This window comes from Paroedura picta, chromosome 4, assembly GCF_049243985.1.
Source record: "Paroedura picta isolate Pp20150507F chromosome 4, Ppicta_v3.0, whole genome shotgun sequence".
NCBI classification, from domain to species: domain Eukaryota; kingdom Metazoa; phylum Chordata; class Lepidosauria; order Squamata; family Gekkonidae; genus Paroedura; species Paroedura picta.
The window spans coordinates 1,872,249-1,890,270 of record NC_135372.1 but is presented as its reverse complement, the minus strand read 5'-3'; the positions used below and the strand labels follow the sequence as shown (position 1 = coordinate 1,890,270).

Genomic DNA, 18,022 nt, shown 5'->3' with positions numbered 1-18,022 from the left:
CTCTCAGCCTGCTGCTCCACCCCCTCATCCCCTGCTGGTGGCCAGGGGAGGGTCTGGTAAGCCCACTGCTGAAACAAGCAGCCTGTGTTTGTGATGACTTCATTGGGAGTAATAAGGGGGAATCGCACCATTTGCGGGTTTAGGTTTCACACGCCCTGTCTTACCCAGTTGGCGAGGTCCCACTTGGGGCAGCATCTGGAGGTCTCCCACTCTTACACGTCACCTCCAGACTGCAGAGATCAACCCCCCTGGACAAAATGGCTGCTTAGGATGGGGGGGCTCTACAGCATTATACCCCGCTGATGATGCCCCTGCCCTCCTCAGCTTTCACCCCGCCCCCCCAATCTCCATGGCCTTCCCAACCCAGAGTTGGCAACCCAAAGAGTCCCCCTCCTGGTCTCTCCAAGGATGCCGAGCCGCCCGTCGCCAAGGTGACCGCACCAGAGATGCAGCCCCTCCTGATTGCTTTATCCTCCTGCCACTCAGGCCCTTTTAGCCTCTCCGCGCGGGCGCAGGAGGGGGCGGGATCGACTGGCCTGGTTGCCAAGCGCGGCCCCGCCTATCGGACGCGGCGGTGACAGTTTCGCTGGGGGGAAAATAAACACAAATCCGTCGGCGCGGCTTTGATTGGCGGGCGGAGAGGGGCGGGGCGGGGCGGCCGCGTCTTATTGGTCGGAGCGCGTCGGGAAGGCGGCGTCGGGAGGCGGATAAAGGAGGAGCCTGAGGGGGCGTCGGGCGTCATGAGCGTCGGGCGCTTAGTGCGGAGGGCGCTGCTGTGCGGAGTGGTGGCGACGCGGGGCCTGACGACGAGCATGGTGAGTTGGGGCTGGCCGGGGCGGACTGGGCCTCGGGGCGGGGGGGGGTCGCTGGGGGTCGCTCTAGCTCAGTCCTCTCTATGGCCCGGCTGTAGAGTCCCCTGCCTAGAGCGTCTCTCTCTCTCTTCCCCCATGAGGACTAGCCTTGTCAATTTCGCGTGGTGGCTGTTCTTCTCGGCCCCCCCCCCCCCGCCCAGCCCACGACGCCCTTCTTTGGGACTCTGTAGGATGGGCAACAGAAACAGAGCCCAAGGGCACCTGGAAGACCAGCCAAGATTGCTTCAAGGTGGGAGCTTGAATGGAACATGCCCTCGAAAGCTTCCAGGTGCCCTTCGGCTCTGTTTCTGTTGGAGTCCTTCAGACCAACATGACCACCTGCTTGAATCTAGGATGGGCAGAAGTTTTTAACCCCCCCTGGTTCCCCATAATCCCTTGTGGGAGCTACTGGGCACGGCTGCCCCATGACTCCTTTTGTAGCCTGCCATGAGCCGTCAGGGAGTGGCAGACAATAAATAAAATAGATAATGATAATTGTTATTAATTGGCTGTTTGGGGTGTGGTGTATTTATTAATTTTTTTTATTTATTTAGGGTTTCATACCACCCTCCCAAAGGGCTCTGGGTGGTTTACATAGAAGGTCTCAGGGTAATTACATGGAACAGCCACCTAGGCTGTTCTCCCTCCCCGATAGTGGGTGTGTCAGTCCTTTGGGTGAGGGGATAGAGTTAGTTTTATCGCCTTGGTTTTTCTGTGGTTTTTCGTGGTTTTTCCGTGGTTTTTCTGCATTGTATTGGCATGCCCTTTTAATGAGGGTTTTAATGGGCTTTTAATGAGGACTTTGTGACCTGCCATAAGCCATTATTTGGGAGTGGCAGGGTATAAAGTACATAAATAATAACATTGTAACGAAAATAACAGGTATAAGAATAATCACGTAACATGTCAACAGAACAGTATTTTAACAGGAACAGTAATGCTGACAAAGGGGTTGTCTGGGGGGATGTTTTGAGTCAGTCAGCCTCAAGCAAATGCCTGGTGGAGGAGCTCCCTTTTGCAGGCCCTGCGGAATTGTGGGAGTTCTTTCCCTCTCTTTGGGGGTAGCCTTCTCTTCCTCTCATTCTATAGAGGGGGGAGGATGGACTGTGACTCTTCATGTGTCCATGGACAGCAATTACCATGACTGTGGCTGGGAATGGCTCATGGTAATTGTAGTCCATTAACACCTGCAGGGCCATAGTTTGAGCCACACTTTGCCTCACCCCCTTTTGGCAATGGCTCGTGGTAATTTTAATTCACTGACACCTGGAGAGTCACTGTTTGCACAGTGTTTTCAAGAGCTTGTTTCTCCCCTCACTGTGGTCCATGCCAATGCCCATGTCACTCCCGCTCCACACAGCAGCGCCCTTGGCTCTAAGCAACCAGTGCTTGTCCCCTGGGTCCCATTTGGAGGTTGGCATCCTCACATCGAGAGTCCTCTGAGAGCTTGTTTCTCCCCTTACCAGTCTCTAGGTAGGACCTGGAATTCCAAGTGATCTCCAAACAACAAGTTCTTTCCAGTGGAAGACATGGCCTCTTCGTAGGCTGGGGCTTATGGGGCTCTAGTAGGCTTGGGAGTTCTGGGTGGGGGAAATGCCTGAAGAGGGTGGGGTTTGGGGAGGGCCTTAGCAGTGACTTAATGCCATGAAGAGCCTCTTGTGGTAAGGCAGCCATCTGAAAGCTTTGCCCATGAGGCTGGGAGTTCGATCCCAGCAGCCGGCTCAAGGTTGACTCAGCCTTCCATCCTTCCGAGGTCGGTAAAATGAGTACCCAGCTTGCTGGGGGGTAAACGGTAATGACTGGGGAAGGCACTGGCAAACCACCCCGTATTGAGTCTGCCATGAAAACGCTGGAGGGCGTCACCCCAAGGGTCAGGCATGACCCGGTGCTTGCACAGGGAATACCTTTACCTTTAATGCCATGAAGCCCACCTTCCAAGCAACCGTTTCTTCCAATGGAACTGTCTGTCATCTGGAGATCTATTGTCAAAGGAGATCTTCAGGCCCCACCTAGAGGGTGGTAGCCCCACATTATGCCCAGCTGGAATTCTTCTCCCTCCCCAAGGATCTGCCCCCAAATCTCCAGAAATTCTCCCACCCAGAGCTGGCAACTCTATTTTTCATGAGGGTGGGGTTACTACCGCGTTGCTGGTTCTTCCCATGATCCACCAGAGTCTGTGCCTCCTGAGAAGGCCCCCCAATGCCCACAGTTCTATTTATTTTATTTATTTTGAGACTTTTAGGCCAACCCTCTCCAAAGAGGCCACAGGGTGGCTTACATCAGTCCATTTTCTGATAATTCCTAAGTATCGTACCAAGCGAGGCAAGCAAATTCTCATCTACTGTTGTGGTGCCTGGCTCAAGATGGGGGTCAATGATCCAGGTGGTAAGCCAGGTGGGGAGATAGACAAGGTGCCTGAGTAGATGTTAGAAGTGTGGACACTCCCCCACCCCCACTTTCCACGATTCCTTAATTATTATTTGTTTTATTTGGCGACCCTTCTTAGGACAGGCTTGGGGAGGCTAACATCTGTAAAACAGATACACAAAGTGAATATAAAAACATTTGACAGTAATTTTCCAAAATTCGTAACCTAAAAAACTGACTTGAGTGCCACTAGGTCAGAAAAATTCGGGCAGATCTTACGATCCGATATCGAGATGGATAGTGAGGTGGAGAGGGGGGAGAGACTTTCTGGTGTCCTATTATGCTTAACGGTATTCTTCTGTGGGCTTTCCCCTGCATCCTGATAGTTAATATCCTGCCTGTGTCGTTTTTCCTCTAAGGTGGTCCTTCAAGGGGCTGCTTTTCTGCCTCCTGGTCTTACTGTCATTTTCCTTCTCTATGTCCCTCCAGAGGGGGTGTGGCATGGGTTTCCTTACTGAATGGCCAAGTGTCCCTGTGATCCTGTAAGAAATGTTTATCCCGCCCTCTTTTTAAGCAACTCAGAGGGCATACATTTACTCCTCTTAAAACTGTTGTGAGAGCGATTAAGTTGTGCTCTATCCCTTGCTTGGTTTTGCCTTGGCAGTTTGGTACATTAGCCTTTATGTTTGCTTTTTAATGCCCAATGTTCCGAAGCCACCTGTTTTTGTAAGAGGTGACCTAATACAATAATAACATAATGGGCTTTGCTGCCTCTGAGAACATCAGGTGCTGACTTAAGTGTTCCTGGGCTCCACCCCGTTCTCCTTTCTGGCGCCACTGCAGAATGATTAGCCCAAAGAAATATTTTTTGCACCTGAGCCTTTGGCTTTAGTTTCCTTAGAGACAAGATGACGATTGATTGGTTTGGCCCTCTGTGTATCCCAAGTTATCCTTTCAGTGTTACTTGCTTGGGAGAAAGATCAAGAGTGTGTTGGGTTAATAACAGCCCCTTTAGAATAACAGCACTTGTATATTTGAGGTTGCGTGCCTTGCAGCCATGACACCAGCACTCTCAGATAGATCTGTATTTCACTCTCCCTGAGGTGGGTGGGAGTGGACTGTCCAGTGAAGGGAGGGTCAGCATACGCAGGACTTGCTTGGATGTTTGCCTCTGGGCTACACTACTCCACAAGCTCTCACTAATATGACAAAAAGAGAGTCCCAGAGCACCTTGAAGACCAACAAAGATTTATTCAAGGTGGGAGCTTTCGAATGCAGGCACTCTTTTTTGTCGTACTCCTTCAGACCAACACGGTGACCCACTTGAATCTATCCCACTAACAGTGAGGGTGAAATAGGGGGAGGGGAGAAGCAGCGTCTTCCACCTTTTGCTCCTTGGGAGGAAGCGTGGCAAAAAACGCACCAAGCCAAATGAAGGAGCTGCACCACTGCTAATGGTTACATTTGGAAGGTGTGCTGAGCCTCTGAGTGTGAAATGACTCATTCAGGGGCCACGTGTGGCTCTTTGACACGCCACCCCTGGCTCTCCGGAGCACCATGCGATACGTGCCCAGTTCTTCAGGAAAGTGGGTGTGCAAGGTGGGAACTGTGGTTTGTGGTGGGCTCCCATCATAAAAGAGCTGCGGCACGAGCAATGGAAAAGCTGCGTTTTCTCCCCGAGATCCCGGTAGAGATGGAAGGGCCGGTACTGGGTTGGCTGACGGTCGTTAAGTTTAGTTCTCGGCAGCCTGCGGAGGGAGTGCCATGGTTATGAAGTCACCCTTCAGAGGGGAGGATGGATGCTCTGCCCGCCACAGTGTTGTGCTGCCCTCCTCTAGAGCAGCTCAGGACAGCCTCCTTGTTTCTCTCATCTGGGTGTTGCATTTGCACAATGCCCCTGAGAGGCAAGGAAGTAGCTGCATCCGGTAGGCAGAGCGGAGGCAAGTTTAGAGCCCGGGTTTCCCCAGCCCGATGCCACCCACAACACTCTTCTAGCAATAAAGCCGCTCTCCCTGAATTGGGTTTGCCTGGCCCCTCTGGGCTGTTGAAGTTGGAGGCAGCTGACTGTCTTCTCTGCTGTTATCTTCATGGATACATTTGGGGCAGGGAGGTGAGAAGGCAGGTGTGCCTTCCTGGCTCCTGAGGAGACGTGCCCGGTTGCAAAAGAGAAACTGGGGGAGAGGTAGAGTAAGCAAAGCCACCTTCCTCTTGGGCCACAGGCTGTCTATCTTCTCCTCTGTGCAGCCAGTTGTGTAATCTCAAGCCTTGCTTATCTTGGCCTGCAGGGAGCTTTTCCTGAGCCTGGGGTGGGGGAAGGAGCAGAGAATCCAAAGCTCTTGGCCCTCAGAGCCATAGACTTGCCAAGGACGTTATAAGCCAACTCCCGGAATCTGAGGCACCAACCCTGCAGACTGGGCAGCATAAATTCAAATGGTTGGTCTGAAGTAGCACAATAGAATCTGATTCTATTGGGCAGGGTAAGGCGCTTAGGGTCCCAGGCTGACGCAGCTCTAATGATAGACCAGAGAGCTGGTAATAAGGATTACTTGTATTAGCGAACTCTCTGTCGGGCTCCAAGCCAGCGATGAAATGGAGCAAACAGAAGAAATATTCCCGCTGCACGAAAAGTATGTTTTATTGGCGTGTCTGTTCCATGCAATCCCAGCTCCCCAGGCGAATCTGTTGTGAGCGAGCAGCAGTGGGCCCTCCTGCCGGACGAGACAGAGGAGTCCGGCATTTCTTCCTGAGATGCTGCTGAGAGGGAATGCCCAGGACTGCCGGCTTCCTATCTGCCCTTGAGGAGGGCAGGGAGTGGTTCCTGAGGGCAGCCGAGGGGAGGGCAGGCAGTGCTGGGTGTAAGGGATGTGTCAGCTCCCTTTCTAGCTTGTCCGTAGCCACAGTTGGACATGGAGGGCTCAAGGTTGTGTGGGGACGTGAGCCCTAAGGAGAGACATGCTGATGAAAGGCACCTGCCAAGGGAGTTAGGCTCTAATCAACAGCCCCCACCTGGTTCCTCTTAGGGAAGGCCTTAGAGAAAGGGCCCTTCCTGCTGCTTTGGGAGTCTGGTGCTTTCAGCAGGGCCAGCCTGTGACCTTCATGGGAGACTGCAGCAGACTCAAGGTCACTTCCTGTGGAGCCAAGAATGCAGCATGCCAATGCATTGTTCTGTTGGGCGTCAGTAAGTTTTTAGTTGCAACAGAGAAGGTATTTTTCCCTTTCCTGTGCTGTGTTTTTATGCCTGACTGTAAGAGCATCGGGGAGGCAGAAAACTCCTCAAAGTAGAAGGACAGGATAGCCCCCTTCTGAGGCTCCCTGCCCATACAATGGATTTAAACTACATGTAGGACAGTACAAGCTAGATATCAGGAAAAATATTTTCCTGTCAATATGCCGATGACACCCAGCTCTTCCTCCTCATGGATGACTGCCCTGATTCTCCCTCAGAAGCTTTAGCCGGCTGCCTGGAAGCAGTGATGAGGTAGCTCAAGCAGAGTCGTCTGAAGCTCAACCCTTCAAAGCTCAATCCTTCAAGGTCTTGTTGGCTGGGCAGGAAAGGCCCAAGCGAGGAAGTGCACCTACCCACCCTGGAGGGAGTGCAGCTCTCAGTGGCTCTCTCTGCCAGGAACCTGGGCGTGATTCTTGATGCCTCCCTCTCTATGGAGGCTCAGGTCGCGAGGGTAGCCCAGCTGGCTTTTACCACCTTTGCCAGGCCAAACCACTACTGCCCTGCAGTGTTCCATGCTACTGACTTCTGCAACATGCTCTACGCAGGCCCACCCTCAACCTTGACCCAGAAATGGACGAGGGTCCTCACAGCAACCCCATGGAGGTCCCACATCTGGCCCGTCCTCCCACAACTGCTGTGGCTCCCAGTCGAATTCCAGATCAGGCTTAAGGTTCTGGTCATCGCCTTCAAGGCCATCTGCAGTCTGGGCCCAGTGTACCTCAAAGAGCTTCACCCTCCACCTTCAACCCTGGTCCAAAAGAAGTCCGTCTGGTCTCAACCAGGGCCAGAGCTTTCTCTGTCCTGGCCCCACCTGGTGGAAGGAGCTCCCAGAGGAGATCAGGGCCCTGACTGGACTAAAACAATTCTGCAGGGGCCTTCAAAAGGTAGCTCTACCTCTGGTATTTGGTTGAGGCCGACTGGAACCCACAATACCCGCTGAGCCCCTGAACTCCCTCCCCGGAACCCATGCACCTGAATTGACCAACCATGGATCTGTTTTGTTTGTTATTCGGTTAAAATGTTACTCTGTTATTTCTGTTCAACATAATAATGGTGTTTGATATATTGTTCCTCTACATTTCATGTGAACTGCCCTGAGCCTCGGGGAGGGCAGTATATAAATGTAATAAAATTAAAAAGTAAAATGAAGGAGGTGGGGAGCTCCCCCTCACTGGCCGTCTTCAAGCAGCGGCTGGACAGATCCTTCTCCTGGATGCTGGAGGCTGGTCCTGCCCTGAGCAGGGGGTGGGACTAGATGGCCCCCATGGCACCTTCCCACTCTAGGATTCTAGGAGTCTAGTTCAGCAGTGGAAGGGGCTGCCTATGGAGGTGGGGAGCTCCCCCTCACTGGCCTTCTTCAAGCAGTGGCTGGACAGATCCTTCTCCTGGATGCTGGAGGCTGATCCTGCACTGAGCAGGGGGTGGGACTAGATGGCCTTCATGGCCCCTTCCCACTCTAGGATTCTAGAGTTTAGTTCAGCAGAGGAATGGGCTGCCTAAGAAGGTGGGGAGCTCCCCCTCACTGGCCTTCTTCAAGCAGTGGCTGGACAGATCCTTCTCCTGGATGCTTGAGGCTGATCCTGCACTGAGCAGGGGGTGGGACTAGATGGCCTGCATGGCCCCTTCCCACTCTAGGATTCTAGGAGTCTAGTTCAGCAGTGAAAGGGGCTGCCTAAGAAGGTGGGGAGCTCCCCCTCACTGGCCTTCTTCAAGCAGTGGCTGGACAGATCCTTCTCCTGGATGCTGGAGGCTGATCCTGCACTGAGCAGGGGGTGGGACTGGATGGCCTGGATGGCCCCTTCCCACTCTAGGATTCTAGGAGTCTAGTTCAGCAGTGGGATGGGCTGCCTAAGGAGGTGGGGAGCTCCCCTTCACTGGCCGTCTTCAAGCAGCGGCTGGACAGGTCCTTCTCCTGGATGCTGGAGGCTGATCCTGCACTGAGCAGGGGGTTAGACTAGATGGCCTGCATGGCCCCTTCCCACTCTAGGATTCTAGGAGTCTAGTTCAGCAGTGGAATGGGCTGCCTGAGGAAGTGGGGAGCTCCCCCTCACTGGCTGGACAGATCCTTCTCCTAGATCCTCGAGGCTGATCCTCCACTGAGCAGGGGGTGGGACTAGATGGCCTGCATGGCCCCTTCCCACTCTAGGATTCTAGGAGTCTAGTTCAGCAGTGGAAAGGGCTGCCTAAGGAGGTGGGGAGCTCCCCCTCACTGGCTGGACAGATCCTTCTCCTAGATCCTCGAGGCTGATCCTGCACTGAGCAGGGGGTGGGACTAGATGGCCTGCATGGCCCCTTCCCACTCTAGGATTCTAGGAGTCTAGTTCAGCCGTGGAATAGGCTGCCTAAGGAGGTGGGGAGCTCCCCCTCACTGGCCTTCTTCAAGCAGCGGCTGGACAGATCCTTCTCCTGGATGCTGGAGGCTGATCCTGCACTGAGCAGGGGGTGGGACTGGATGGCCTGGATGGCCCCTTCCCACTCTAGGATTCTAGGAGTCTAGTTCAGCAGTGGAAGGGGCTGCCTAAGGAGGTGGGGAGCTCCCCCTCACTGGCCATCTTCAAGCAGATCCTTCTCCTAGATGCCTGAGGCTGATCCTGCACTGAGCAGGGGGTGGGACTGGATGGCCTGCATGGCCCCTTCCCACTCTAGGATCTAGGAGTCCAGTTCAGCAGTGGAAGGGGCTGCCTCAGGAGGTAGGGAGATCCCCCTCACTGGCCGTCTTCAAGTAGCGGCTGGACAGATCCTTCTCCTGGATGCTTGAGGCTGATCCTGCACTGAGCAGGGGGTGGGACTAGATGGCCTGCATGGCCCCTTCCCACTCTAGGATCTAGGAGTCCAGTTCAGCAGTGGAAGGGGCTGCCTCAGGAGGTAGGGAGCTCCCCCTCACTGGCCGTCTTCAAGTAGCGGCTGGACAGATCCTTCTCCTGGATGCATGAGGCTGGTCCTGCACTGAGCAGGGGGTGGACTAGATGGCCTTCATGGCCCCTTCCCACTCTAGGATTCTAGGAGTCCAGTTCAGCCGTGGAATGGGCTGCCTAAGGAGGTGGGGAGTCCCCCTCACTGGTGGTCTCCAAGCAGCGGCTGGACAGATCCTTCTCCTGGATGCTTGAGGCTGGTCCTGCACTGGGCAGGGGGTGGGACTGGATGGCCTGTTTGGCCCCTTCCAATTCTGATTCTATAAGTAGGTTAGGGAAAGAGCTGGATTTTTATACCCCACTTTTTACTAACCAGAGGAGTCCCAAAGTGACTTACAAACACCTTCCCTTCCTCTCCCCACACCCCCTGTAAGAGTTCTAAGAGAACTGCTCTGCAAGAACAGTTCTTGGAGAACTGACTAGGCCCAAGGTCACCCAGCTGGAGTAGGGAATCGAACCCAGTTCTCCAGATCAGAGGCTGCCGCTCTTACTCACTGCACCCTGCTGGCTGTCGCTAGATCACTGGACCATGTGCCTCGGAGTCTCTCTGATCCAGACTCTCAGGGGCTGTTGGGTCCCACGTTTCATCAGAAGTCGTGTGGCTTCCTGGGCTGACCTGAGTGCTCTCCCCCCCCCCCCAGTGTGCCCAGGAAATGGACTGGAAATCTGCCAAATCCATCTATGACTTCCATGCGACGGATATCGATGGCCATGACGTCTCCCTGGAGAAATTCCGGTAGGTGTGTGCCGAGGCCGGAGGCGGGGTGAGGAGTCTCTGCCCTTTGCCGGAGGGAGCCCAAGGGTCCTGGGGTGTGGGGTCAGCGTGTTTTCCTGAGGACGGAGCTGCCCGAGGTCCTGCGGCTGGCGGACCCAGATGTTTGGCCCGTGTTGTGTTGCTTCGACCAGGATGGCCTCCGTTAGTCTGACCTCCCCGGTCTTGGAAGTGAAGCAGGGTCAGTCCTGCTCAGCCCAGGGTAGCGAGGAGGAGGCTGTGGCCATGTGAGGTCACCGGCAGCACAGCTGAGGCTTCATAGTGTTTTCTGCAGTCGGCAGTGCATGGCTGGGTTCGTGCCGGCAACCTTTTCGTAGCGTGGTTGGCTTTTAACGTCAGCGAAACGCTTGCTCGTTCGCCCACCTCCCTTTGAGGTTTCCAGTTGGTGTGACCGTCTAGCTCAGGGGTAGTCCAACTGCGGCCCTCCAGACGTCCATGGACTACAATTCCCATGAGCTCCTGCCAGCCAACACTGTAGTCCATGGACGTCTGGAGGGCCGCAGTTGGACTACCCCTGATCTAGCTTTTCACAAAGATTCAGCTTAAAGAAAGAATTAAACCGTAGGCTGCAGTGCTGGCTTGAGGATCATCGCCTGAGGCTTAGCAAGGGCAGGCAACCCAGCAGAGGGGCGTATCTGCGGCTCTTCTTAGCCATGTGCCAGTTAGTTAGTTTTTAAATGCGGCGCTGTCTGGAGAGCACCAATCAAATCAGGCTGTGGCTTAGATGAGGGATCTGCGGGAAGTAGGAGTGGCTGGGGGAGGGAGTCCTGAGGCCCTGTGGGAAGGAGGGCCAAGACGTTGGGTATTCCCTATGGCTGACCTCTTCATGCCCTTACTTTGTCTTTTCCTCTCACCCCCCACTCCCAGGGGTCACGTCTGCATCATCACCAACATCGCCTCCAAATGAGGCAAGACGGGCGTAAACTACACTCAGTTTGTTGACTTGTACAGCAGATATGCTGAGAAGGGTTTACGCATCCTAGCCTTCCCTTGCAACCAGTTTGGCAAGCAGGTAGGTGACGCAGGCCCACGGCCCGGGCGGGGTGCGGTGGGGGCAGGACACCTGTGTTGGGGCTCGGCTGCCCGAGGCCCCTTCCTTGACCCGGCTTTTCCGCAGGAGCCCGGCACTAGCGAGGAGATCAAGGCCTTTGCCGCAGGATACGGGGTGAAGTTTGACATGTTCAGCAAAATTGAAGTGAACGGGGATAATGCCCACCCTCTCTGGAAGTGGATGAAGAACCAGCCCAAGGGCAGAGGCACCCTGGGGAAGTGAGTCCCAAAGGTTTTATTGAATATATATATACCGGTATCTCCCCCCTTCCTGGGGCTCCAGAACAGCTTTCATCGTTCTCCTCTCCCAACGTTTTATCCTCACAGCAGTCCTGTGAGGTAGGTGAGGCTGTGACTGGCCCAGGGTCACCCAGCGAGCTTCCGTGACCCAAGGGGAAGTTGGAACCCAGGTCTCCCGAGCCCCGGTCTTCCCCACTCTGGCTCTTAGGCGGCAGGGCGTGGAGGAGGCATCCCGGGGACGCCCAGGGACAGGCAGGCAAGAGGCCCCCTCCGCCCCCGCTCCCTCCCAGGGGCTCTTCTGCAAGTGCAAGTTCAGAATTCAGGGACAAGTTGGCTGTTGTAAAGCTTTGTGGCAAACAGTTCCTCCCCCCCTCCCCCCCAAGACAGAAGGGTCCTTCTCCTCTATTGGGGAAGGGCTGCATGTAAATTAGATTACAGATAAATCAAAATAAATGGTGACTATTCCGGGTAGCTGCCTGTCTCCGGGTGCCAGCCTTCTTCCACCCTCGTGCTTCTCTTCCCCTCGGCGGAAGGGCCGGCCTCAGGGGCACACTGGTCTCTGTTGATGCTGCCGTCCTTGTGCCTCAGAGGCTTGCTGCCGGCCTCTCACCTTTTCACTCCCTTGCACTTTGGCTGTCTGAAGTCTGTGATTTGAAACTTAAAAGCCATCTTGTTCTTTTCCCCCTTAGTGCCATTAAATGGAACTTCAGCAAGGTGAGTGCTCCTCCCCCCCCCCCCCAATGGAATGCTTTTTGCCCAGCTCTTGCGTTGTCCTGTCTCTTAGCGTGACTAAAATGCGGCGTTCACTGCCGGAGGATGTCAAGATGGCTGCAGGGATAAACAGCCTGGCAAGGGATCTGAATCGCCTTCTCTTCCTTTCCCCACAACACACCCTGCGAGGGAGGTGGGGCTGAGAGCACTCTGATTACCCTGTGGGAACTGCACTATCAGGACTGTGACTAGCGCAAGGTCAGCCAGCTGGCTGCATGTGCCAGAGCGGGGAATCAAACAGCTGCTCTCCACCACTTCACAAGCTGGCAGTGACTTCCCAGCATCACACACAAAAAGTCTGTTGTGCTCACCTGGAGAGGCTGGGGAATGAACACGGGATCTTCTGCATGCCCAGCAGATGTTTACTTGGATTTTAGTAAAGCTTTTGATAAGGTTCCCCATGATGTTCTGATGGATAAATTGAAGGACTGCAATCTGGATTTTCAGATAGTTAGGTGGATAGGGAATTGGTTAGAGAACCGCACTCAAAGAGTTGTTGTCAATGGTGTTTCATCAGACTGGAGAGAGGTGAGTAGCGGGGTACCTCAGGGCTCGGTGCTCGGCCCGGTACTTTTTAACATATTTATTAATAATCTAGATGAGGGGGTGGAGGGACTACTCATCAAGATTGCAGATGACACCAAATTGGGAGGACTGGCAAATACTCCGGAAGATAGAGACAGAGTTCAACGAGATCTGCACACAATGGAAAAATGGGCAAATGAGAACAAGATGCAATTTAATAAAGATAAGTGTAAAGTTCTGCCTCTGGGTCAGAAAAATGAAAAGCATGCCTACTGGATGGGGGATACGCTTCTAGGTAGCACTGTGTGTGAACGAGACCTTGGGGTACTTGTGTAGTGTAAACAGCAAGTGTGATGCAGCGGTAAAAAAGGCGAATGCCATTTTGGGCTGTATCAACGGGAGCATCACATCAAAATCACAAGATGTCATAGTCCCATTGTATACGGCACTGGTCAGACCACACCTGGAGTACTGTGTGCAGTTCTGGAGGCCTCACTTCAAGAAGGACGTAGATAAAATTGAAAGGGTACAGAGGAGAGCGACGAAGATGATCTGGGGCCAAGGGACCAAGCCCTATGAAGATAGGTTGAGGGACTTGGGAATGTTCAGCCTGGAGAAAAGGAGGTTGAGAGGGGACATGATAGCCCTCTTTAAGTATTTGAAAGGTTGTCACTTGGAGAAGGGCAGGATGCTGTTTCTGCTGGCTGCAGAGGAGAGGACACGCAGTAATGGGTTTAAACTTCAAGTACAACGATATAGGCTAGATATCAGGAAAAAGTTTTTCACAGTCAGAGTAGTTCAGCAGTGGAATAGGCTGCCTAAGGAGGTGGTGAGCTCCCCCTCACTGGCAGTCTTCAAGCAAAGGCTGGAGACACACTTTTCTTGGATGCTTTAGGATGCTTAGGGCTGATCCTGCGTTGAGCAGGGGGTTGGACTAGATGGCCTGGATGGCCCCTTCCAACTCTATGGCTCTATGATTCTCCCGCTGAGCTGTGGCCTTTTCCTTCCTTTGGCTCAGACTCTTCTGAGCCCACGATGTGCTTGAACCTTTTCTTCAGCCCTCTTTAGCTGCCTCAAGCCAAAGAGCCGCCTTGTTTGGCACAGCTTCTGCAGAAGGGTCACTTGTCACTAAGGCCGCCTATTGAGCAGGGCTGACCTTCGGAGTCCCTGGCTGGGGGGGGGGGGGAGGTGGCTCAATGGAAGAGTCTCTGCTTTGAACACAGAAGGTTCCCGGTTCTATTCCTAGCATCTCCAGTCACAGAACCAGGCAATAGGACAGGAGTGGCTGGACTGTGACTCCAGATGTCCATGGACTACTTTGAGCATGCTGCTGGCAGGGGCTCATGGTAATTGTAGTCCATGGACATCTGGAGAGCCACAGTTGGGCCACGCCTGCAGGAGATGGGAAGGCCTTCTACCTGAGACTGGGGAACATCTCCCAGTCTCAGTGGACAAGGCCGATGATGATGATGGGCCGAACCTCCGATTCAGGATGGATCAGCAGCAGAATGTCTGCTTGGCACACAGAGAGCCTCGGGCTCCCTCCCCCGCATCTCCAGCTAAAAGGGTCAGGGAGTAGTCCATGTGCAAGACTCTGCCTGAGACCCTGCGGAGCCACTGTGCTCTGAGTAGACCAAACTGATTTGGGTGGCCTGAGGCTGTGATTCAGTGCAAGGCAGCTGAGTTTGGAGTGTAGGAAGCCAAGCGGTGCCTCTTATTACGAACTCTGCCCTGGCTGATGAGGGTGAAGTTCGGGTCTGTCTCTTGCTTGGCGGATGCACAAGAAGCACTCCCAAGTCCGCAGGCAGACGGATGCTGCTTAACCCTTGACGGTCTTGTAAGGAACTACCCGAGGAAGGCCTCCCCGCCTCCCCCAGGCCTTTGTGGGAGCAGAGTCCGACGCTTGCCCGTTCCACTTACGGCAGCCTCTGTGTGGCTCACTGTTGTCTCATTTCTCCAGTTCCTGATCAACAAAGAAGGCCAGGTGGTCAAGAGGTACAGTCCGATGGACGACCCTGTGGTAAGCTGCACGTGGCTCCTTCTCAGGGCCTCTTGGGGGAGGGGGGGAAGCGCTTGAAATTCACTTGAAGCGCTTCTCTAGCTGGAAGAGAATCCACTTTAGTTCCTTCATAGGTAAGAGGTCTGCCTCACGCTGTTGGCGGATTAGGGCCGCCTCCCTCCACTTTTTTACCCTTAAGAAAACCCCTGAGACTTTCTCCAGGCTTCGAGAAACCCCAGAAGTGGCCGGATGGTGCAGAATGTGGTTGGGAGGCAGATCTGTGGACACGCCCACCCAGGCCCCTCCCCTCCCCACCCCCTCCAGGCCCCTCATTGGCCATTTGGGGAGGAGAGGGTGGGTCAGAATGACCATATATAGTCATATCACCAGTAAATGGCTTAACAAAAAAACTCCCGCCCGTTCAGGAAACCCTTCCAGGACTGTCAGGAGACCCCAGGCTTCATGAAACCCTGCTTGAGGCAGCCTGGGCTAGAGTCCGCTTCGGGCTGAGACCAGAATCAAAAAAAGTGTTGGCCTCTCCAGGTGCTCCCAGACTCCTGTGGGCTGGTCCAGCAGCCGGGCACGGCTGGGATTCTCTGCCACAAGCCCCCCCCCCCCGCCCCCTTTCAGACTTCCTCCTGGCATCCCTTTGCAAAGAGGTCCGTCCTGCCCCACCCCCTTTCCAACGCCCCTCTTGGCCTTTCCTTGGCCAGCAGCTTGTTCTTAGTTCTTTGGAATCCAGGCCGTTGTCCCCAGGCATCGGGAAGCCCCTGTGGCCACCCGTTTCCTGTGGAGCAGGGTGCAGGTGCAGGGGAGGATTGCAACGTGCTGCCCTCTGCTCAGCTCCTGCCCCATGGCTCTCTCTCTCTCTCTCTCTCTTCTGCAGGTCATCGAGAAGGATCTGCCCGCCTTCCTGTAAGCTGGCTCCCCTCCCCGGTGCGCCTGGCAGCCCTCCTGCTGCTTCTCCCTGGAGCTCGTTTCTTCTGCCTGATGACGGCCTGCCTTCAAACCAAGCCTTTTGGTGGGGCAGGCCTGAAAACCCGGCACCCGCCTGCAGGAGGAAGGAGACCCCACGGAGCATGCCACGGGAGCTGCTGTAGAACTGGGCCTGTGTTGCAGCAATAAAACTTTGTTCTCCTCAACCATCTTTCGAGTCCTGCTCAATGCTCTCCGTGTGTGCGTGCCCATGGCGACTCTCTGGCACACTAAGGCAAGCCTGACCTTGTGTGGGGACTGGTCCTCCGGCTGTGAGCTCCTTCACTAGGCCATGTATCCGGGAGATGGGGGTAACTGAGGACACGTTCCAGGGCCCACAAGGCTTCTTGAGCTCTCCCACCTGGGTGGCCTCCTGACGCTGGTCTGCCCCAGGTGTGAGGGCATTTTTAGGCGTGGTTTTAAATGTGCAGGGCCTCTGCTTAAGGGCCTTGTCCTCGGGCGGGACAAGATGCTGGACTAGGTGGGACGATTGGCGTGATGCAGCAGAGCTCTCGTTTTCTTAAGGACCGTCCCTTTTTCAGAGCTATTGGTGGGATTGCTCTTTAGGGCAGTGATCCCCAACCTTTTTATCACCGGGGACCACTCACCAGGGACCACTCAACGCTTTTTACTGAGGCCCGGTGTGTGTGGGGGGGTAGTTTACTCCTCTACTCTCAACCACTGTCCTGATGCTCTCTGATCGCTATGGTAATGTTTAAGCATCCCTTCAAAACAGGATACAGACACGCCACAACAATGAAGTGTGTTGTAAAGGGCTGGGGGGATGAAGTAAAGGGCTGGGGGGGGAGGCGTCCTTCGGGGCCCACCTCCAATTAGTCGAAGGACCACATGTGGTCTGTGGCCCACAGGTTGGGGATTGCTACTTTAGGGGAGAGGCATGGTTTTCTTGGAAGGTCCCTCATGTGCAGTGCTCAGTGGGCTGGTGCGCTGTGGCGGCCATTCACGGTGCTAGCTGCTTTGGCCAGGAATGGCTGCACACTAAAGATAGCCCCCCTCCAGTTATTACCCTTCCTGTCACGGGATATTATTGTTTGGGCATAACAGTTCAAAGATCAGGGGAGGGTAGCCAAGGGACCTTATCAAATGCCGTTTGCTGAAGAAACTCTATCAAAAGAGCTTTAATGAGAAATCGTGCTGATAAAGGAGGATCACGTCCTGCCTTGGGAGGAGGGCTGACAGGAGGAGAGGTGGGGCTGCTCGGCCCCCGTGGGTGTCCGACTGGGCCTGGCTTCAGGCCCCCTGGGTTATTTGTGGCTGGGGGTGGGGCCCGGCCTGATGATAAAGCTTGGCCATTGGGGGTGGGGTGTTGGGACTCAGTGCCTCTCTTTGGCATGCAGAAGTTCGATCCCTGTGATTTCCAGTTAAAACACCTGGCAGTGCCATTCTGAGCAGATGATGCTGGTGGGGGGGGGGAGGGGTCTGGTTGCTGCAGACAGGAACAGCTACCTGCTTGTGGGCTCTGACCCCTCTGATAGGAAAATTGCCCATTATTTTGCTTCTTGACAAGCATGAAGTAATTCAATGTACCTGGAAAAGTGTGCCTACAAACCAAAGATTATAGCTTGAAAAAAAGAAGCCTGTAAGAGTTTGGGCACAGGAAAGTCCCCCTTTGGCCAAAGACATCCTGGCATCCTAGATCTCCCCCCCCCCTCCTTTAGTGGCTTCATTGTTTGTCCCTGAGGCTTTCTGTGGTGTTTGGCTCTTCCCAGCAGGTGAAGTTAGACCTGCAGGACCTGCCTGCTGAATTTGGGCCTCCCGAAGGCCAGGCTTCCCCACTGAGTTTATGCTTCCTTTCCAGAAGAAGCCACGACGGGAAGGAAACCCTCAGTTGCCGTGAGCCACAAGGTCTAGAGGGAAGGCAGCACTCTGGCTGGGGCAGAGAGGGTCTGTCTTCTGGGCGCTTGGGGGGCAAGAGGAGGGGCTCCTGGAGTTCTGGTGGGCCAGAGAGCAGCTGGGTTTTGGCTGCTGTGACACAGAGTACTGGACTGGGTGGGCCGTTGGCCCAATCCAACATGGCTTCTCATATCTTTAACTGAATAAATGAAGCTGCCTTACACAGAGTCAAGTCTTTGGTCTGTCAAGATCTGTCCTGTCGACTCGAATGGCAGCAGCTCTCAAGGATTTCAGGCTGCGGTTATGTCACCATCCCCTTGGTCTTTCTAACTGGGGATGGGGGAGTGGAGATTGAGCTTGGGAGCTTCTCCATTCAAAGCAGATCCTCTCCCCCCCCCCCCAGCCCACTGGTCTATCCCAGCCTTTCCCTGAAACATTCTTCAGGCTTTGAGCTATCCCAGAAATGGCAGGGCTGTGCAG

At 54.4% G+C, this 18,022-nt stretch overlaps 1 protein-coding gene across 1 annotated transcript; it reads left to right on the top strand.

The window, feature by feature from the left end:
• Window positions 1–661: 661 nt before the first annotated feature.
• Window positions 662–15,855, top strand: GPX4 (glutathione peroxidase 4). The gene is made up of 7 exons (XM_077331460.1): window positions 662–815; window positions 9,998–10,092; window positions 10,996–11,140; window positions 11,246–11,397; window positions 12,108–12,132; window positions 14,675–14,734; window positions 15,600–15,855. The coding sequence occupies exons 1-7, from the start codon at window positions 741–743 to the stop codon at window positions 15,630–15,632; spliced, it is 585 nt and encodes a 194-aa protein (XP_077187575.1). The 5' UTR covers window positions 662–740; the 3' UTR covers window positions 15,633–15,855.
• Window positions 15,856–18,022: the final 2,167 nt, after the last annotated feature.